The sequence below is a fragment of the Schistocerca serialis genome, chromosome 2, assembly GCF_023864345.2.
Source record: "Schistocerca serialis cubense isolate TAMUIC-IGC-003099 chromosome 2, iqSchSeri2.2, whole genome shotgun sequence".
NCBI lineage: Eukaryota > Metazoa > Arthropoda > Insecta > Orthoptera > Acrididae > Schistocerca > Schistocerca serialis.
In genome coordinates this window covers 165,402,460-165,425,601 of record NC_064639.1, presented here as the reverse complement: position 1 = coordinate 165,425,601, position 23,142 = coordinate 165,402,460, and the positions used below count along the sequence as shown (strand labels likewise).

The 23,142-nt window shown below is 39.0% G+C and overlaps 1 protein-coding gene across 1 annotated transcript in view; it reads left to right on the top strand.

The window, feature by feature from the left end:
• The window catches only part of LOC126456873 (dynein axonemal heavy chain 7-like), a 783,013-nt gene that overhangs the window by 684,261 nt on the left and 75,610 nt on the right, over positions 1–23,142 (top strand). Inside the window, 1 exon segment of the mRNA XM_050092694.1 lies at positions 136–302. Coding sequence (XP_049948651.1) covers positions 136–302 — 167 coding nt within the window.

Sequence of the window (23,142 nt, the reverse complement as noted above, 5' to 3'; positions counted from 1 at the left end):
TAGGGAACTGACTTGTTGTGTTGCTACTATTATTGTTATTATTATTATGTTCACAAATAATCATTTTTACATACTGTATTAAGCAGTTGATTTCCCATGCTGTTGACAAACATTTACTGTTGCAATTTTGTACAGGAAAATACTATGCTCCAAAAGAAACAACCTATGAAGCATATTTAAACTATACACGGTCCTTACCTCTAATTACACACCCAGAAGTTTTTGGAATGAATGAAAATGCAGATATTATGAAAGATCAACAGGAGACTGATCTTCTCCTCAGCAGCATGCTCCTGACCCAGGTAATTATAGTAAACATTATAATTAAATCTCATAAGTAGAAATGTGAGGATCCTCATTCAACTTCAAATTGATTCTTATGGAAGAAATGAAGAGTGAAATAACATCCTCATATTTTTGTTCTGAGCTGTAGTTCACACAGTAAGAAAATATGTTTTGTATTTTCTATAGATGGCAAAGCAAACAACAGAATGTATCATCTTTAAATTACTTTTCCTTAAATGTATTGCGATTTTCAGTGCTTCCCAGTCACATTTGTTAACAGTGTATAATACAACTTCCTAAACAGTGGTATGGTTCGTATGAACAATTGAACACATGCACACATATGTACACACACACTTTCTCTCTCTCTCTCTCTCTCTCTCTCTCTCTCTCTCTCTCTCTCTCTCTCTCTCTCACTCACTCTCCCCCTCCACCCCTGCCACCCCCTCCCCAACACCCCACCCATCCACCCACCCACTCACCCACCCACCCACACACACACACACACACACACACACACACACACACACACACAAGAGTTAAGTCTCTGAGAGGCTCCTGTTTCCCTATCAAATAAAATGGAAGAAAAGATGTATTTCAGCAACATACTGTCACCATTATGTAACTTGAAGTATTGGAGAATGCTGCAAATGATTGGAGGTTACATTTATTTGCACATATATCATCATGTGACTCACCATGGTAACTAAGGAAAAATTTGTGTGATTTCTTCAATTTCATCTACCACTTAGTACCTTTTTCTAAAACTTCATCCTAAGTTATTCCATCTTGTACTGATTGTTCTTAAACAAGAGTAACCAAAGTTCTGTTTACATTGCTTGATAACTAGCTGGGAACATATACAGCAGGAACAAAAGTTATTATATACTTTTCATTCACATAGCGCTTTAGGTGACCTCATGAAGCTAAATGCACCACATTCCAGTCCTTCTACCAAGGAAAAATCCCCAGCAGTACAGGAAATTGATCTCATGTCCTCCATGTGGCAGTCTGACAAGGTAACTACTGAGTTACACAAGCAGTTATGCACTCCCCGCCACGAAGTAGCAATAACAATTGCGGCGCGCCATCAGTGATTTAGACAGGAATATAATTTAGTTTAACGCTGACAACAAATTAAATACGTGCATTAGTGTATCGTTTAGTCTTGCCGTTAAAGGTTTGACTTTTCTTTGCGTATTTTTTCAGAAAACACGAAAAGATCGTAACTTCGCGAAGTCGCGCTTAGGCTTAAATTTTGTAAACGTGTTTGTTTCTTGTTTCACGGTAATTTAACTACTTTCTCGGTAACAAATAAGTAAACTACCGTAAATAGCGTATAACTTCATTGTTTTAATACAGATTTCAGAAAAACAGCGTAACTTTATATCAGAAACTTGCCTATATACATTTGTTTATAGGCCTAATTCTCGTAACGTTTTTGGAGAATCAAAGTTAAAGTATCTCGTTTAATTGTCCTTTTTTTTCATTCCATCGAGTGAAATATATAATAAATAGCGTATACCTTCGTTGTTTTAATACAGATCTCAGAAAAACAGCGGAATTTTAAATCAGAAACTTGCTTATATACATTTGTGAATAGGCTTAATTCTTGTAACGTCTTTTTTGATTTTCGGTAATTTAATTGATTTATTCTAACTAAAGTATTATTTTTGCCATGAGTGAGAAGTGCCTGACTTGCCATAGAATTGTTAGTTCCGGGGTTTGGTGTGATGGATGCAGTAGTTTTTTTCACTGGGGGGACTGCAGTGGCGTGGGTGTTGGGAAAGTGGATCAGGCTCATCAGTGGTTATGTAGGATTTGCAGCAGAGATAGGAAGATAGTGGAACAGGAGGGGAAAATTGCAGCCCTTCAGGCTGAGCTAGATCAGGCTAGGGAAGATCTGGACAGGTTAAGGAGGGAGAAGGGCAAAGAGAGGTGGGAAGTGGCAACAGGTAGCAGAAGGAACAGGCCTAGAACTAAGTCTGACAGTTTTGTGGTGAATGTCAAAAATAAGTTTGACCTGTTGCTTCAGTTAGAAACTGATGAGCCTCAAGCAGAGTTAGGTGTAGACAGGACACAACAAACTTTCAATAGGAAATTGAAAAAGAATGTAGGAAAGTCATCGAAAAGGAAGAAAGTTTTGTTGTTAGGCAGTTCTCATGCCAGAGGTGTAGGCCAACTTCTGCAGGAGGAATTAGGACCAGAATACCAGGTCACAAATTTTTTCAAACCAAGTGCTAGTCTGGATCAGGTGACAGAGGATTTAGGTTCACTCTGTAAAGGATTTACAAGGGAAGACACTGTGGTTATTGTGGGAGGGCCAGGGAACAGCATCGACAGAGATCCTGGGTACAGTATAGAATGTGACCTGGTAAAGATTGCGTCGGCATCGAGACACACCAATGTTGAATTTGTATCTGTCCTGAGACGCCATGACCGACCTCATTTGAACTCTTCTGTTGGGAGAGTTAATTTGGAGTTGGAACGGCTGCTTGGGTCAGGTGCGGGGGCTCATATTGGTGTGGTTCCTGTTGATTATCTCAGTAGGTGGGACTATACCAGGCACGGCCTACATCTCAACAGGAAAGGGAAGGGGAAACTGGCTGGGGTAATAGCACGAAATTTAAGGGGAGGAGGCACTGCCATGAATGGTAAAATACCAGTGGTTACAGGTGTTGGAGCAGCACCTTTTTTAGGATAGGTAAGACAGAAAGATGTCAAGTTCTACGAGAGGTCAGGATTGAAACAAATCTTCAGTTTAGGAAAGAAATTAAACAGCACAATTCTAGCACATTGGATCACCAATCACAGCTATCAATTATAAATTTTCACCAATCACCAGAAATTTTATCTCCACCAAGTTGTATCTCAGTCCTAGGTAAGTGCATTGATGAATTAAAGTCACCCAACCCAGTTGACATAATCTGCCTCTCTGAACACCATGTGACCACTGGCATAGGAACTAGGCCTAAGCACAATGAGAAACTCAGACAGGAGAGTACTGCAAATGTTAGAATAAGGAAAGGTTCTCATAAAAGTATAATTAAAAATAATGTAAGTATATTTCATCAAAATATTGGGAGTTTAAAGAATAAAGTAGATGAGCTTCTGGTTTGTTTAGAAGATTTAGAAGCTGAGAATGAAATAGATATACTATGCCTGTCTGAGCATCACATTGTTACTGATATGGATAAGGTAAATGTAAGTGGTTATAAGCTCTCTGCACATGTAATGAGAGAAAATATGGAGAAAGGAGGAGTTGCCATATATGTCAAAAGTTATCATTGTGCAAAAAGTATAGAAACAAAAAAGTTTTGTGTAGAGAAACATATAGAAGCATGTGCCTGTGAGCTTAAATTAAATAAAGGCACATTTATAATTGTAACTGTATATAGGTCCCCATCAGGAAATTTTCATCTATTTCTGAAAAATTTGGACTCCTTGTTGTGCTATCTGTCAGACAGGGGGAAGCAAATTATTATTTGTGGGGACTTCAATGTAGATTCTCTGAAAGAGGGTAATAGGAAAAATGACCTTGAAGTATTACTCGGTTCTTTCAATTTGACACCCGTTATTGATTTTCCTACTCGGGTGGTAAAGGATAGCAGCTCACTGATAGATAACTTCTTTATAGACCAAGATAAGTTTAACCAGATAAATGCTCAGCCTGTTGAGAATGGTCTTTCTGATCATGGTGCACAGCTAGTTACAATATATGACATAGCTCCATTCAGCAATACTAAACAGTCCTCCAAAGTAGTACGTTCAGTCAACGATTTAACAATTGCAAATTTCAGGGAAAGCCTACAGCAGTTAGACTGGGATGAGGTGTACCGTGAACCTGATGCCAATTTAAAATATAATAAATTTCATGACATTTTTGTAAATGCATTTGAAAACTGCTTCCCCAAGAAAATATTTAAATATACTCGTAAGAAACCTTGTAACAAACCATGGCTTACTAAGGGTATAAAAATATCTTGTAACCGGAAAAGGGAAATGTATCTGACAGCAAGAAAGAGTAGTGACCCAGAAACTATCAAAAATTATAAAAACTACTGTGTTATATTAAGAAAAGTTATTAAAAAATCCAGGAGTATGTGTATCATGTCTGAAATCAGCAACTCTGATAATAAAATTAAAACAATTTGGAATATTATTAAAAGAGAAACAGGTCAACCAAGAGCAGAGGAAGACAGTATTACCATCAAATTGAATGAAAACTTTACGAACAAAAAGTCAGAAGTTGAAAATATTTTTAATAATCATTTTCTAAATGTTGTGGATATAGTAGGATCCAGGTGTTCATTAGAAGATGCTAGGCTGTTAATGGAAGAGGCCATACCTATGCAATTTGATACAATTGAAATCTCACCCACTTCTCCCTCTGAAAGTAGGAAAATAATAAACTTGCTTAAAAGCAAAAACTCACATGGAATTGATGGCATTTCCAGCAAAATACTAAAAGCTTGTTCTCAACAGATAAGTAAGATTCTCAGCCACCTGTGTAATAGCTCTCTGGAACAGGGCATTTTCCCTGATAGACTGAAATATGCTATTGTTATACCTTTGCATAAAAAGGGGGATAGATCTGATGTCAACAATTACCGTCCAATCTCCCTTCTAACAGCTTTATCCAAAATTTTTGAGAAAGTAATGTATTCAAGAGTAGCTTCACATATCTGTAAAAATGAAGTACTAACAAAATGTCAGTTTGGTTTCCAGAAAGGTTTTTCAACAGAAAATGCCATATATGCTTTCACCAGTCAAATTTTGAATGATCTGAATAACCGAACACCACCCATTGGGATTTTTTGTGATCTCTCAAAGGCTTTTGATTGTGTAAATCATGAAATTCTGCTAGACAAGCTCAAGTATTGTGGCATGAGTGGGACAGTGCACAAATGGTTTAATTCGTACCTAACTGGAAGAGTGCAGAAAGTTGAAATAAGTAGTTCTCGTAACATGTAAAGATCAGCACATTCCTCAAACTGGGGAACTATCAAGAATGGGGTTCCACAAGTGTCAGTCTTGGGTCCTTTGTTGTTCTTATTATATATTAATGACTTGCCATTCTATATTCATGAAGAGGCAAAGTTAGTTCTCTTCGCTGATGATACAAGTATAGTAATCACACCTGAGAAACAAGAATTAACTGATGAAACTGTCAATACTGTCTTTCAGAAAATTACTAAGTGGTTCCTTGTAAACGGACTCTCACTGAATTTTGATAAGACACAGTACATACAGTTCCGTACAGTGAATGGTATGACGCCATTAATAAATATAGACCTTAATCAGAAGCATATAGCTAAGGTAGAATATTCCAAATTTTTAGGTATGTCTATTGATGAGAGATTAAATTGGAAGAAACACATTGATGATCTGCTGAAACGTTTGAGTTCAGCTACTTATGCAATAAGGGTCATTGCAAATTTTGGTGATAAACATCTTAGTAAATTAGCTTACTACGCCTATTTTCACTCATTGCTTTCATATGGCATCATATTTTGGGGTAATTCATCACCGAGGAAAAAAGTATTTATTGCACAAAAGCGTGTAATCAGAATAATAGCTGGAGTCCACCCAAGATCATCCTGCAGACATTTATTTAAGGATCTAGGGATATTCACAGTAGCTTCTCAGTATATATACTGTCTTATGAAATTTGTTGTTAACAACCAAACCCAATTCAAAAGTAATAGCAGTGTGCATAACTACAATACTAGGAGAAAGGACGATCTTCACTATTCAAGATTAAATCTAACTTTGGCACAGAAAGGGGTGAATTATACTGGCACTAAAGTCTTTGGTCACTTACCAAATAGTATCAAAAGTCTGACAGATAACCAACAAGTATTTAAGAAGAAATTAAAAGAATTTCTGAATGACAACTCCTTCTACTCCATAGAGGAATTTTTAGATATAAATTAAGAAAAAAAAAGAAAAAAAACGAAACAAAAATATTAAAAAAATAAAAAAAAATAAAAATAAAAAATAAAGAAAAACAAAAAAACACAAAAAATAAAGTTGTTATATTAACTTAAGTATGTTGTTATATTAACCTAATTATGTCATGTATTGGAAAATTCGACTCGTTCCACATCATTACGAAATATCGTATTCATGATCCATGGAACTAGTATTAATCTAATCTAATCTAATCTAGACATTATGCAGGTTGGAAAAAAATTGTATCGCGAAATTTTAACTCTGGATAGCTGATGCCAGTAGGAAACAAAATTACTAATGTTGTGTACGTCAACATTGCACCATTTTTAAGCTATGGGAACTTGGCGCCACACCCTCCGATTGGCTGAGGGATTGCCCTGTTGCTGGATGCTCTGGACAATGCATGGCCTGAACATATTCGACACATGTGCATATCACGTTGGGGCAGTGACAGGGTGAGGGATGTTTGTATGTGTGAACTGACAACCATAGTGCTGCTTGTCAACTGGCAAATGGCAACAGGGCAATCCCATGGCCAATTGGAGCACATAGCACCAAGTTTCCACAGTTTAAAAATGGTGCCTTGTCAACCTACTCATCGTTAGTAATTTTTGTTCCTACTGGCATCAGCTATCCATGGTTAAAATTTTGTGACACAATGTTTTTCCAACCTGTATATATTTAAGAAATTTTACAAGTTTTATTTTTGCTCAACAGCAATGTGAATCACATTTATATGCATATTGTTTTTGGACACTACTGCTTCTTCCAGTTCCTGTACATCTTCAGGTTTTCCATACACACAATTCCTCATTTACTCTTTCTGACACCTGTTTTTTTATTAATTTATTCATCCACTTAACTTTTAACTTATATTTGTAACATAACATTTATCTCTTTCACACCAGTGAGCTTCTGTAGAAGTTGGGATGGACTGTGCCACTCAGCCAGTGAACTGCTTCTGAGGTCAAGAGTGACCTGTGCTACTCAGTCAGTGGACTGCTGTAGCAGTTCCTCCTCTCCTGTTATTTCTCTGCTTCACTACACTTGACTTCTATGAAAGTTTGACCTAAGTGGCATCCAGTGACTGTGCTGGAGTACTGTAGTTAGCAGTAGTCACCAGACGGCTATTGCATTTAGTTTCAAAGTGTTGTTTCAGATTCTGATGCACTAATGAATTCCACCTTGTTTCAGTTTTGTATTGATGTGTTTAGCTCCTCACTTAGTTGTGTTGTAAAGAATGCACTACAACACTACACGCCTTGCTCTGTTTCAAGATTTATCATATGCAGAAGAATTTTTGAAATGTAACATCTGTGCAGTGATATTGCCATAATGTAATGTACTGAAATGTAACATAAATTAAACATTACTGTACATGAAAAAACAGAAAATAAGTTATAAAGTCTTATTATTGTGATTAAACTGCAAGTGCGAAAGCATGGACAGAGAAATACAGGGCAGGGGGGAAAGTTCACCGTACAGCGTGCATGACCTGGCACGACTGGCTTGTGTCTACACCACAAGACTTGACTGTCACTATGGTGGTGCAAAAAAGTTAAAATTCATTAAATTATTTTTTTAAGTTGATTTTCAATTAGTGATTCACCTCTGTATTTTGCGGTGTTTTGAATGTAAAATTTCAGCATTTTGTTCCCCAACTCCATGACAATACTTCCCAACTCCATGACAATACTTCCAACAATTCCACTTTAAATGCAGTCTGAAACCATGTTTGAAACAAAGTCTCTCCTTAATTGTTTGCCTGCATTTTACATGGAATCTCATTACATGTTTGGTATTTACTGTATTTTATATTGGGTCATCTTATATTGTTACACAAAATAACACTATTTGTTTCATTACCAGCTCACAGAATTCCCAGTTTCAGGACTTTTTTCTCTTCTGTGTGTGAATTTTAAAATTTTCTTGTTTATGATATGGAAGAACACACATTGCAGCATGTGTAGAAATAGAGTAGTATGCAAGTTTATTTTCTTTATATATTTGTGTTGGTCTACAGAGGCTGGGGAATAAGTTGTTAGCAAAAACCATGTATTTTTTATTCAAAGTCTTAAATCTCTGAAACTTCTTCACTGATTCCGTTGGAATTTTGACATTTTGTTGCATTTTAATACACACCTGTTTTTATGTATCTGCTGTAAGCCATATGGTATATAAATATATATTACACTGTTATTTGTTGTGTGTGTGTGTGTGTGTGTGTGTGTGTGTGTGTGTGTGTGTGTGTGTGTGTGTGTGTGTGTGTGTGTGTCTACATGGCACTCCAATATGTATATAAAAACACGAATATCCAAATGTTGCACTGTGACAGAATTTAAAAGCAATCGGTGAAGAACTTTCAGAGATTTGTGATTTTGAACAAATGAACATTTACATTTTTCGTTACATAAACTACATCTTCTGCCTGGTACATATTTCATTCTTCATAGCCATTTTTCCCTGGGACTAATTTTTATAATTTCAGTGCTTATCTCCCAACAGTTGATAAGCTTGTTCTGATGCCTTCCCAAATATTCATTACATCTGATTTATGTGGTAGAGTCTTCTTTGCAAAAAAGTTTTTTCTGCATGATGAGCAGTGTTTTTGGCCAGAATTTTTTTTATCAGAATTTGTTTTGTATGTTTGCTGAGCAGTCATTTAAATTGTGTTTGTGTTACATGATCCATGTGACAAAAGGGTTTCAACATGATCATTGTAAAATTTCTGTGTAAATGTTGTGGTACATGATCAAAATACATCTGAGCATCTTCTTCAAAGCAGGAACAACATTGCTGTTTAAGGAGTTGTTGTTTTACTGAAGAAAATTCTTTTACAGTTTTTAGGGGTTTACTGACTTTGTATGTAATTAAATGGCATACAGAGAAATTAACATTTCAAAGGTGGAAAGATTTAATCAGTCTTCTTTTTATCATATCAGAAATTAACTGCTGATGTAAATGTGACAAGTTTCAAGCCACACTAATGCGCAACAGTAATCTGCCATGGAGTCCTGAGTTCATTGTTTAGTGTATTTTAATACAACATTGAATCTGTAAGTTGACAATGCCTGACACACCTTTTTGAATGGGGAACAGAAATTTTATTGGACACTAATTTTAAAAAGAGAGAGAGAAACCATGTTTTATGTATTGGAAAAACCAAGAATTTTGCATCTTAAATGGCACAAAAATGAGAAAAATGAAAATAAGCATTTGTAAAAGATTATTTTCAGCTATGTTAAGAATTATAAAACCTGCAGTATATCAACAATGTAGGAAAAGACAGAGTGCTACTTACCATAAAGAAGACATGTTAAGTTGTGGACTGGCGTACTTAAAAGACATTTACACAGAGCTTTCAGCCACAGCCTTCATCAGTAAGGAAACACACACACACACACACACACACACACACACACAAGCAAGCACACCTCATGCACACACAACCACCAACTCCATTATCTCAGGGCAGACTGCTCATCTTTAAGGTATCACCTTTAAGATACACAGTGTAAAGATAAAAAAATTTGATACATTTATCATTTTTGTTAATATTAGAGATCAACAACAGAGAGTAAACACTTGTAGGAAAGTTTATAATTAATTGATTCTATGACAAGTGGGCAAAAAATTCCCTGACAAATAATTATGGTTTCAGCCCCTTTTACTCACTATCTGTTCCTTGTTAAAATAAAGTATTGGGAAGCTTCATTGTGAGGAAACTTCTTTGTGAATTAAGAGGTTTTGCCGTGTGAATTGCTGTCTAATCTTCATTTTTATCTGCGTTATTTCTGTATTCTGTGTAAAATATTGTGTTTGGATGGGAACTTGCAGGACTAGTTCAGGAACACTGGTGTGGCAAGGCAAACCCCCCCCCCCCCCCCTCCACACACACACACACACACACACACACACACACACACACACACACACACACACACACACAAAAACATACATTTCAAGTCCCTACAAAAGTGTTCTAGTACCTACACAAAATTACAGTTGTTGAAGATGGGTGAGTAGTAAACCCTTGTTTACTTGACATGGAATTACCCTAAACTGGGTAATACTCTTTGAAAATTATGAAATATTGGCTCAAAATTAAAGAATTCATCATCAATGTATCTTTGGCAACAACAAAAGTAGTTTTGCATTCATCATATGTAATTGGTCTCAGCATTAATTTTGTTTATTCTTGTCACATCATTAAAATTTCTTTTAGGCATCCCCCCTCCCACCCCCCACCACCCACCCCCCAAAAAAAGTGTGAGCAACTGTTTTGTATTAATATATTTTCACATACAGTATGAGGCATTTTGTCCCTGTTGCTACAGTGAATGTATGAGATTGGCATGTTTCTATTATGCCATTTGATCTTGTCTGTAAGTCTAAATGACAGCAGAAAAACAACAAATCTTTGAGCCAATACATACGTGCATTTCATCTGATACAGAGACTTTCATGAGTTTTCATGAGTCATCAAGTGAAGGATCAATCTGCTGTTATTGTGATGAACTTCTGTGGGCAACAAAAAGTACATCTAGTTTAATCCAATCTGAATACCTCACTCCATTCTGAACTATATAGATAAAACATCTACTCAGCAGGCAGTGAAGGGAAAATGCACATATGTAAAAGGTATTACATGATGCAAGCTTTTGGAGCCTGTAGCTCCTACTTCTGGTAGTAAGGTTGAAGGGGAAGGAAGAGGGATGTAGGAAAATGATTGTCAACATTTAGGAAAAGGGGTAGAGTTCAGAAAAGCTTCCCAGAACCCTGGATCAGGGGAGACTTACTGGACAGGATGAGAAGGAAAGACTGATTGTTAGAGACTGCACTAGACAAGATTTGGAAATGTGAGAACTTGAAGGTGGAATATGGGGTAATATGCAAGACAGAGATTACTGCTAAAACATTTTGCATGAAGAGTGAAAAGCTAAGTGCATTGTATGTGATAGAGGTGGGAGTGGGATTGTAAAAATAGATAGGACAGAAAATGAAAGATGTAGAAAAGTAGAAGGGAGAAGGAATACAAACTGTGAAGAAATGCTGAGACCAAAGAGATCCACGTAAATTAATGCCAGACAGCAACAGTTCCCACCTGCACAGTTGTGAGAAACTTGTGTCTGGTGGGAAGAATCCATCAGCATGGGGTGAAACAGGCACTGAGGTCATGACTGTCATGTTGTAGAGCATGCTCTGCAACCAGATATTGTGTGTTGCCAGTATACACCCTCTGCCTGTGTCCATTCATCCTAACTGATAACTTAGTGGTAGTCACACTGATATAAAAGGCTGAACAGTGTTTAGATAGCAGGTGATACATGATGTATCATTTCACAGGTGGCTTGCCAAAGTAGCTGATTAATACATTCAAGACAAGACCAGGATAATACAGAGTGGCAAATAGTGTATGCCTAAGTTGTCTTTTGGAGGAATGAACAGTACTAGGACTAGATGTGATTGAGTCCCTAGTGTCCTTGGTAATAGGGATGTGTGCATCGGTGATGTGGTGCAGGAGTGTGACAGCATTGGAGAGCAGAGCCTTGAGATTTTCAAAATCTTGTAGCATAGCATCATAATAGTTTACCATATTTGATCCAGATGTGTTCTTATCTGCTAAAGCATCCATGAGAAGGGCTTTAAATAAAGTGTCATGGTCTACATGGGGTCAGAAAAAGTTTATTATACCCAGAAATTTGTGATGATCATGGTAGGTTTCAGGTAGCGGTGGGCCATGGTACGTTTCAGGTAGCGGTAGGCCGGAGATGAAGGTGACATGGTCAGAAGTCAGGCAGGTGCCCTCAGTGGTAACTTCATGACAAATGAAGGTGATGCTATAAGGTGAAGTTGAGTTTTATCAAGATTAAATTTGACATCATTGTCCATGAGAACTTGTAACACTTGCAGTAGGAGTTTCTTGTGTTTTTTGTTGAAAGAGGAAAAGATAAAGATGTTGTCCAGAGATGCATAGCAGAATGGCAGTGGGAAAACTGGAGACACAATGAAGGGATGCCAGGTTTGGGCAGCATTTTTCAATCCATAAGGTGTGAAAGGCTTAAAACATTATTCAAATAGGCCAAATAGTGTAATGATGGCCATTTTTGGGGTGTCATCAGTGTTCATAGTGATTTGATGGTAAGCCTTGCAGCAGTCTATGATGCTGAACTCACGTGCACCATGCACCAAGTCTTGCGCAAAGTCTTGGATGTTTCTAATGGGATAATTGTCAATTAATGTGGTCATGTTCAGTTTGCAGTAGTCTCTGTATAATTTGTAGGTACCATGTTTTTTAGGGACCAGATGGATAGGCAAAGAGCTTTTACTAAAATAGGGGTGGACTATACGCACATCTAATAGTTATTGCACAGCAGCCTTAGCACAGTTCAGTTTGTTAGATGTCAGGCACCCTGCCTTGTAATGGACAGGAGGGCTGTCAGTGGCCATTAACCTATGACAGGTACATTTGAAATAGCCATGAGGCTTGAAGAAATGACGGTGGCATCACATGCTACACTGATACGAGAGGAGTCACAGACGTGTCAGTTCTGTGGAATGACAGTGAGTGTGTCATTGACTGAAGTTGCAGCAGGCTGTATCACAGTGGGAAGAGCATCAACCGTAATCATGATGTGCATGTGTCAGGTTATTGGAAGTGTTCACAACCAGCTGATGGAGCTTGTTGTTGCTGGCACAAAGGGCATCAATGTCACAATGCTTAAGTAAGAGCTTGACAAGAGAGTTGCCAAGTTGAGCTATCAGATATGTACACTTGGATGATAGATGGACTGTCAATTCTGAGAAAAGGACTCTCATCACCCACCACATGGAAGGTCCATGGGAATTGCAGATCAGGGGTGAGCTGAAGCTGTAGCATGGTTGCACTGTGGGCGTTAATATCTGAATTATTAGCTGCACAGAGTGTACCATGTGTCTGGATAATGCTTGCATGTGCACTGGTGTCAGTCAGGAAGTACATGTTGGTTAAATTGTCAAGCACGTAGAGGCATCCAGGCATGAGCTGATCATTGGATGATGACTGATTTTGAAGGCAGCACCTTGGAGAAGAAGCATGAGGTGCGGTGCATACTACAGCCAGCACAACGAGTTTTCTGTCACACAAGGGGGTAGTGATAGTTATGAATGCAATCTCCAAAGTTTGCATGGAACCAACATAGCAGATGGGAGGAGTTGGGGAGCAAGATGTAAAGTTCCAACATCTGCTGCTGTGCTGTGCTGGTCACCATCAAGATTAGAAGGTGAGGATTGGGGGGGGGGGGGGGGGGGGGCATGGAGTGTGTGTAGCGTAGCTGGTTCATCACTAGGTGACTGCACTGCTCCATGGTGTGATGCATGAGATCTCCCATGACCTACTCAGGGTAGGTGAAGAGGAGGGATAGCCATATCAAAGCCAGACTGCCAATGTAGGAAGCAGAATCCGATCTTGCAGAAGTGATGACAAGCTGGTATTGCTGCATGACTTGATACAAGCACTCTGCATGTCATTTCTATATTCCAGTGGTTCTGTAGACAAAGAAGAGAGCAGTAGCTGGATCTCATATGGAAGCCTGATGATCCAGATGGCCCATAAGGCAGTGTTCAGGCAGCAGGATGTTAGGATTGACAAGGGAATGTAGGTGACGCCATAAGGGCATCCTGTTACTTCCTCCAGTGAATGAGAAAGATGCTCAGTGATGATCTGCCTCACATTGAAGTATCTGGGGGGAGGAGGTGGGTTCAGGATGATATCATTGATAAGTTCCAGGTCAGCATGTAAGTGTCCAGTGAAGCATACAAAGAGTGCATTATCTCTGGTGATGCAGCTAACATCCAGAATAGAGTCCACCAGGGTGAACCATGTGAGAGAGCTATCCTTGTTGAGGGGAGGAGCTTAGGAAAGTGGCCAGGGGGAGAGGGTGCCCTGAGCCAGCACCGGAGCACAAAACTGTGTGCTGGATGAGGGCTGGACAGAGCAAGGGTGGCGTGCAGCAATGGTACAGTGCCCAACATCTTGGCCACAATGGGGGGGGGGGGGGGGGGGGCACTTTGGGATGTCACACATCACAGGAGATGTGGTAGGCATGGATGATGTAGGTGTGAACACAGATGGCACTAAAGACACGACTGGTGCAGGAGGAATGGCTGTGGCCTTTATATCATGGAAGAGTCTGGAATGCTCGAACAAAGCAGATGTGGTAGCACTGCCCAAAGGCTGGAAGAACGACACAGGTTGGGAGGGTAGATGTTCATGTGCTGCACAGTCTAATGCAGGGACAAGACAGCAGGATCCTGTTTGATCATCGCTTACTTGCATTGCACTATAGCCTCAAGTGTCTAAAACAGCTGTCAATGATTAGGGAGAGGTGTCAGTCCCAAAATTAAACGAGAAAACATGAAGGCAGCCTGAGGTTCTGTGAGTGCATAGTCGAAAATGGTGTTCGACATACTTGTGGCGACATTCTGTACTGCATTCGAATATAGAGGTTGGAATGCGATGTCTGATGCATGACACATGATACAACGGGTAGGCACTGGAAACAATGTTCACAATAAATGGCAGTGATGACTGAGGGAAGTCAGTGCAATGCAGAAATGAACAATAACAAGGTCACCACTTCAACACTGCGTCATAGGTGGAAGTGCTAGAGACACACATTTGAATGATATACACTTTATTAACAACATCTTCACTCTAAGATCATAGTAAAATAATCAGAATGACACAAATATGTGACTGAGAAGAACACACTGGAAAGGTAACATATTTCATTCTGTATTGAAATATCCACGCAATGATGATGTATTGCACATGTGATGGGGTAAACTTCATATGCGCACGCGCGCGCGCGCGTGTGTGTGTGTGTGTGTGTGTGTGTGTGTGTGTGTGTGTGTGTGTGTGTGTGTTAACAACAAGATTTTAATACTGTAGCTAGGTATTACCAATTTCCTGAAAGTATCTGGCTTTGAGAAAGTTCATTACAGTCTTAATTTCTTTGGCAAACCATTAAGTAATTATGATTTGTCTCTTTGAAGCATTACTTCTTGTATGTATTCTGTTGCTTTATCCCATTGAACTGTGAACATCAATCATCTAAGTTACTACAAGGAACCAATTATTAAATACACTATTGGCCATTAAAATTGCTACACTAAGAAGAAATGCAGATGATAAACGGGTATTCATAGGACAAATATATTATACTAGAACTGACATGTGATTACATTTTCATGCAATTTGGGTGCATAGATCCTGAGAAATCAGTACTCAGAACAACCACCTCTGGCTGTAATAACGGCCTTGATATGCCTGGGCATTTAGTCAAACAGATACTGGATGGTGTGTACAGGTACAGCTGCCCATGCACCTTCAACACGATACCACAGTTCATCAAGAGTAGTGACTGGCATATTGTGATGAGCCAGTTGCTCGGCCAACATTGACCAGACGTTTTCGATTGGTGAGAGATCTGGAGAATGTGCTGGCCAGGCCAGCAGTCGAACATTTTCTGTATTCAGAAAGGCCCGTACAGGACCTACAACATGCAGTCGTGCATTATCCTGCTGGAATGTAGGGTTTCGCAGGGATTGAATGAAGGGTAGAGCCACAGGTCATAACACATCTGAAATGTAACGTCCACTGTTCAAAGTGCCATCAATGCGAACAAGAGGTCACCGAGACATGTAACCAATGGCACCCCATACCATCACGCCGGGTGATATGCCAGTATGGCGATCATGAATACACGCTTCCAATGTGCGTTCACTGCGATGTCGCCAAAATCGGATGCGATCATCATGATGCTGTAAACAGAACCTGGATTCATCTGAAAAAATGAGGTTTTTCCATTCGTGCACCCAGGTTTGTCATTGAGTACACCATCAAAGGCGCTCCTGTCTCTGATGCAGCGTCAAGGGTAACCACAGCCATGGTCTCCAAGGTGATAGTCCATGCTGCTGAAAACATCGTCGAACTGTTCGTGCAGATGGTTGTTGTCTTGCAAACGTCCCCATCTGTTGACTCAGGGATCGAGAAATGGCTACATGATCCGTTACAGCCATGCGGATAACATGCCTGTCATCTCGACTGCTAGTGATACAAGGCCGTTGGAATCCAGCACTGCGTTCCGTATTACCCTCCTGAACCCACCGATTCCATATACTGCTAACAGTCATTGGATCTCGACCAACGCGAGCAGCATTCTCGCGAAACGATAAACCGTGATAGGCTACAATCCAACCTTTATCAAAGTTGGAAACGTGATGGTACGCATTTCTCCTCCTTACACGAGGCATCACAGCAACGTTTCACCAGGCAACACCGGTCAACTGCTGTTTGTGTATGAGAAATCGGTTGGAAACTTTCCTCATGTCAGCATGTTGTAGGTGTTGCCACCGGCACCGACCTTGTGTGAATGCTCTGAAAACCTAATCATTGCATATCACAGCATCTTCTTCTAGTCGGTTAAATTTTGCGTCTGTAGCATGTCATCTTCGTGGTGTAGCAATTTTAATGGCCAGTAGTGTACATTGAATTATCTGACTCATAAAATTTATTATTTGTCTGTTTTCTTCAGTAATGCAGTCCTCATATTTCTTAACTTAGTTCCAATTTCTCTTTCAGTTATTGGCCATACAGATTTAATTTTAATATCTGAATTTATATAAATGTGACTTTGATGGTGTCTTGCATTAAACTGGTTATTTTAACAATGAAAACAATCAGTTATTGACAAAATTATTTAAGTAGACAGATAAGAAATCTACTCACCAAGTGGCAGCAGAACACACACATAAAAGATGGTTGTAATTCACAAGCTTTTGGAGCCAGTGGCTCCTCCTTCAGGCAGAGGGGTGAAGGGGAAGGACGAGGTGTGAAGGAAAAGGACTGGAGAGGTCTAGGAAAAGGGGCAGATTTTGGGAAAGTCATCCAGAACTGCAGGTCAGGGGAGACTTTACTGTAAGGGATGAGAAGGAAAGACTGACCTGTGGTTCTGGGTGACTTTCTGAAAATCTACCCCTTTCCTAGACCTCTGCAGTCCTTTCCCCTCGTCGCTCTTCCTTCGCCCTCAACCCTTCTGTGCATGTAAATGGGTACTGTACTTTAGTAGTACATTTTATTCCTGTTTGTTCTCCACTAATTTGCAACTTACAAAACATAATAAGCTTGCAAATTACAACTGTCTTTTATGTGTGTGTTCTGCTGCCACCTGGTGAGTAGGTTTTCCAATTATCTATCCAATTAAATAAATTGGTTATTTTATACTATTTACTGTTTCATTAGAAATTAAGCATTACATTGTATAACTAAAAGAATATTTATATGTTTTTAAACCATCATTTAAATTTTTGTATTGTTATTTTGCAACATAGGACAGAATTGTAAGTACATTTCTGTTTAGTACATATTCTGCATGAAGAAGCCAGTTATATAATTCCTTCACTGCATGTCAATCCAGTTATAATTTCTTAGTGGTTTTTGTTGAGATGGTACTTTTGTTGCACTGCAAAGAGGCTTTCAAAGTTTCCTGCCCATGTAAATAGGTACTGAACTTAAGTAGTACAGTTTGTTCCTGTTTGTTATCTACTAATTTGCAACTTAAAAACATAATAAACAAAATGTTATAAATGTGATTGTTTATGATTAATCCAGCAGGATTAACTGCATAAGGTATACTGACTATATAATGGAGAAGTCTTGTTACTTCATAGGGCATTTCCACAGCTTTTGTAAATCTGAATAGTTTTCATTTATTTTTAATCCAGGTAAATTGTAATATTAATTTTGTCATTATTGTAAAATATTTTTCCTGGCAGTGCTTTGTTCAGCTTTCGTGTATTTTTGGTCCAGGTACATTTTCATAGGCATTTTGTTATTGTCAGAAAATGTTGTTCGATATAATGCTACTTTCAGTTCATGATAATTATGGCATATCAGATTATTTCAAAATTACTGAAGTATATTGTGACACTCCAAATTTTAGTTTGTGGGTAGAGCTTGTTGTAGTCACTACTAGTTACAGTTCTCCAATTATTTTCCAACACATTACTCTTTTATTTCTTTTGAACAATGTAGAGAGCTTATGCATACACTTTTGGAAACAAATCCAGTGTCTCAACAGACAGTGACCATTTAAGCATGTTTTTATTGGTTAAGCGAAACTGACTCCACACATCATGCATTGTCACTTCTGTGGAACTAGTCACCAAGGCCAAGAGAGTGACAAAGTCATGGGCACAGTAGCAGTCATGAAGAGAACACTCCATCCACATGCAACAATGTAGAATTAACACAGTTAGTGGCAGCTTACCAGTTGTAAACATGCACAAATGGACCCAACTGTGGCCACCAACAGTGGGAGGGCCCATCTTAAGTGGCTGAATTTATCACCTTGAAGTTGGGCAGCCCCCAGACAATTAAGTATTGGCCCATCCTGGTGCCTTTTGTTCTGTTTGAGTGTACAGAACACTAGCTTTGATAGAAGTCATGACCATAACATCAACACCTGCTGAAATAAAAAAAGAAATGTAAACCTGTCACATTACATTTTGGCACATTGAATACCTGCATTATGATGCAAGGCTTCCTGGACACCTGTGGAAGCTCTCAACATCCATGCAAAAGAGTGATTATCAACCCAGAAATAGCCAGGCTTAATACTACTATAAAGGCTTGCAAGAAACCAGGCTACAAGATGAGGGTTGAATTTAGGAGGAAAATTACATATTTTTGTGGAAGGGGAAGAATTTTGCCAGTCCCAGGTAGAACAGTATTGGCATTATTGCTTCCAATGCCAGTGAAGGCCTGATCTCAGAATGCATTATGACTTTGCATTTGTCAATGACACTGACAGCTGTAAATGCACCATTGCACACCTTGACTTCAAACTGAAAGAATCACTCTTGCGAACATGTCAACGAAGTGGTGCAGGTAGGCACCTTGGGACCATTTGAGCATTCTATGTGACTTCAGTGCCTGTATTTGCCATGAGTTGGACATTTTGTCTTCTCAGGGGGAGCTTCAGAGAGCTATTGCATGGCTTAAATGTGAGAAATGGCCTGGTAAGGACACTCTCTACAAAGAATTTGTCAAACCTCCACCGCTCCTCCCAGTACTCTGCAAACTTTTATTGAACTGTTAAGTTGCCACACCCATGGTCTAGGGATAGTAATCAGAACATCATTGGTCCTGGTTTCAAACTCTGCCACCACTCAAATTTTGAATAATAATCAGCATTGGCAACCGAAGAGTTCTGGCACAAGAAGGCACCCTCATTCTGTTAACAGCCTTGTCAAAGAGCACAAAGGGTTAGACAGATATTCAGGGCAGTTCTTGCTCTTGGGGTGGGAAAATGCCCCTAAAGACAGAATAATCAGCAATGATCAATGGCATGAAGATGCAGAAGGCAATGGAAACCACTGCATTAAAGACACGTAATGTATATCCACAGGATACGTGGCCTGTAACTGAAAAAGTGTCATGATGATCTCTCCATTGGCAAAAGATACCAGAATAGTTCCCCATTCAGATCTCTGACAAGGGTCAGCCAAGGGGGAGATGACCATGAGACAAGGACTGAATAACCAATGAGAGAATAACATTCTACGAGTCGGAGCATGGAATGTCAGAAGCATAAACATGGTAGGGAAGCTATAAAATCTGAAAAGAGAAATGCAAAGGCTTAATCTAGGTATAGTAGAGGTTAGTGAAGTGACATGGAAAGAAGACAAGGATTTCTGGTCATACAGGTATAGTGTAATATCAGCAGCAGCAGAAAATGGTATAACAGGAGTAGGATACGTTACAAATAGGAAGGTAGGGCAGAGGATGTTACAGAGAATAGTTCAGTGACAGGGTTATTCTCATCAGAATCGACAGCAAACCAACACCGACAATGATAGTTCAAGTACACATACTGATGTCACAAGCTGAATATGATGAGATAGAGAAAGTATATGAGGATATTGAATGGGTAATGCAGACACAAAAGGGAGATGAAAATTTAATAATCATGGAGGTTTGGGAAGTGGATGTAGGGGAAGTAGTAGAATAAATGGTTACAAGAGAACATGGGATTGGTACCTACTAGGAATGACAGAGGAGAAAGACTAATTGAGTTCTGTAATAAATTTCAACTAGTAGTAAGAAATACCCTGTTCAAGAATCACAAGAGGAGGAGGTATACATGGAAATGGGAAGATTTTAGTTAGATTACATCATGGTCAGACAGAGATTCCAAAACCAGATATTGGATTGCAATATGTACCCTGGAGCAGATCACAATATAGCAACTATGAAGAGCAGGCTCAAGGTTTTAAAGGTTATTCAGAAAGAATCAATACAAAAAGAAGTCGGACATCGAAGTACTAAGGAATGACCAGATACGCTTGGAGTTCTCTAATCCTATAGATACTGCAATATGGAATAGGCAATAGAGTTGAGGAGGAATGGACACCTCTAAATAGGCAATCACAGAAGTTGTAAAGAAAAACATAGGTCCAATGAAGGTTACTGCAAAGACACTATGTGTAACAGATCGTCAATGAAAGAAGAAAGTACAAAAATGTTCAGGGGAATCAGGAATAAAGAAGTACGAGTCGCTCAGAATGAAATCAGTAGGAAGTTCAGGGAAGAAACAGAAAATGAAATGATTGTTGGAAGGACTGACTCAGCATATACGAAAGTCAAAGCAACTTTTGATGAAATTAAAAGCAAGAGTGGTAACATTAAGAGTGCAATGGAAATTCCACTGTTAAATGCAGAGAAGAAAGTGGATAGGTGGAAAGAATACACTGAAGGTCTCTATGAGGGGGAAGATTTGATAGGTGTGATAGAAGAAGAGACGGGAGTCAATATGGATGAGATAGGGGATCTAATATAAGAATCAGAATTTAAAAGAGCTTTGGAAGATTTAAGATCAAATATGGCAGAATGGAGGATATAAGATGAACATCAACAAAAGCAAAATGAGGATAATGGAATGTAGTCGAATTAAGTTGGGTGATGCTGAGGGAATTAGATTAGGAAATGAGACACTTAAAGTAGTAAACAAGTTTTGCTATTTGGGAAGCAAAATAACTGATGATGGTCAAAGTAGAGAGGATATAAAATGTAGACTGGCAATGGCAAGGAAAGCCTTTCTGAAGAAGAGAAATTTGTTAACATCGAGTATAGATTTAAGTGTCAGGAAGTCGTTTCTGAAAGTATTTGTATGGAGTGTAGCCATGTATGGAAGTGAAACATGGACGATAAATAGTTTAGACAAGAAGAGAATAGAAGCTTTCAAAATGTGGTGCTACAGAAGAATGCTGAAGATTAGAGGGGTAGATCACATAACTAATGAGGAGGTATTGAGTAGGACTGGGGAGAAGAGAAGTTTGTGGCACAACTTGACTAGAAGAAGGGATCGGTTGGTAGGACATGTTCTGAGGCATCAAGGGATCACCAATTTAGTATTGGAGGGCAGTGTGGAGGGTAAAAATTGTAGAGGGAGACCAAGAGATGAATACACCAAGCAGATTCAGAAGGATGTAGGTTGCAGTAGGTACTGGGAGATGAAGAAGCTTGCACAGGATAGAGTAGCATGGAGAGCTGCATCAAACCAGTCTCAGGACTGAAGACCACAACAACAACAACAAGGCAGAAGGGATAGATAACATTCCATCAGAATTTTTAAAATCATTTATGCAAATGGCAACCATACAACTTTTCACATTGGTTTGTAGAATATATTAGTCTGGAAATATACCATCTGGCTTTGGAAAAATATCATTGACACAATTTTGAAGACTCCAAGAACTGACAAGTGCAAGAATTATCGCACAATCAACGTTACAGCTCATGCATCCATGTTGTTGACAAGAATAATATACACTAGAATGGAATAGAAATTGAGAATGTGTTAGATGACAGTTTGGCTTTAGGAAAGGTAAAGGCACAAGAGAGGCCATTCTGACATTGTAGTTTAAAACAGAAGCAAGACTAAAGAAAAATCATGACAGGTTCATAGGGGTTGTCCACCTAGAAGAAGTGCTTGACAATGTCAAATGGAGCAAGATGTTCGAAATTCTTAAGAAAACAGGGGTAAGCTGTAAGGAGAGATGGGTAACATACAACATATAAAAGAGCCAAGATGGAATAAAAGAGAGGAAGAGTAAGGAAAAAGTGTCAGGTTAAAAAGGATATGAGATAGGGATGAAGTTTTTTGCCCCTGCTGTGCAATCTATATATTGAAAAAGCAATGATAGAAATGAAAGGTTCATAACTGGAATTAAAATTCAAAGTAAAGAGATATCAATTGTAGTATTCACTGATGACATACCTATCCTTAGTAAAAGTGAAGAAGAAATATGTGATCTGCTGAATGGACTGAACAGTCTAATTAGTACAGAATATGGATTGACAGTAACTTGAAGAAAGACAAATGTAATGAGAAATAGCATGAATGGGAACAGCGAGCAACTTAATATCTGGATTGATGGTCACAAAGTAGATGTAGCTAAGGAATTCTGTTACCTTGGCAATAAAATGACCAATGATGGAGGGAGCAAGGAGGACATCAATAGCAGATCAGCACTAGCAAAAAGCGCATTCCTGACCAAGAAAAGTCTGCTACTATTGATCATAGGCCTTAATTTGAGGAAGAAATATTTGACAGCATACCACTGTAAGGTAGTGAAACATGGACTGTGGGAAAAAAAGGGATTTTTGTTTTGGCGGGGGGGGGGGGGGGGGGGGGGGGTTGATGGTTTTGTGCTGCATGACTTGCACGATGCCAGCATCACCACTCTCTGAATGTCAGTGTGGGTTGTGAGCTCAGAAATCTACTACTAATGTTATTTTCCCATCAGAGCAAATAAAGAGAAAATGCTGTGAGTAGAAAATCTCCTTGTTCATTTCTG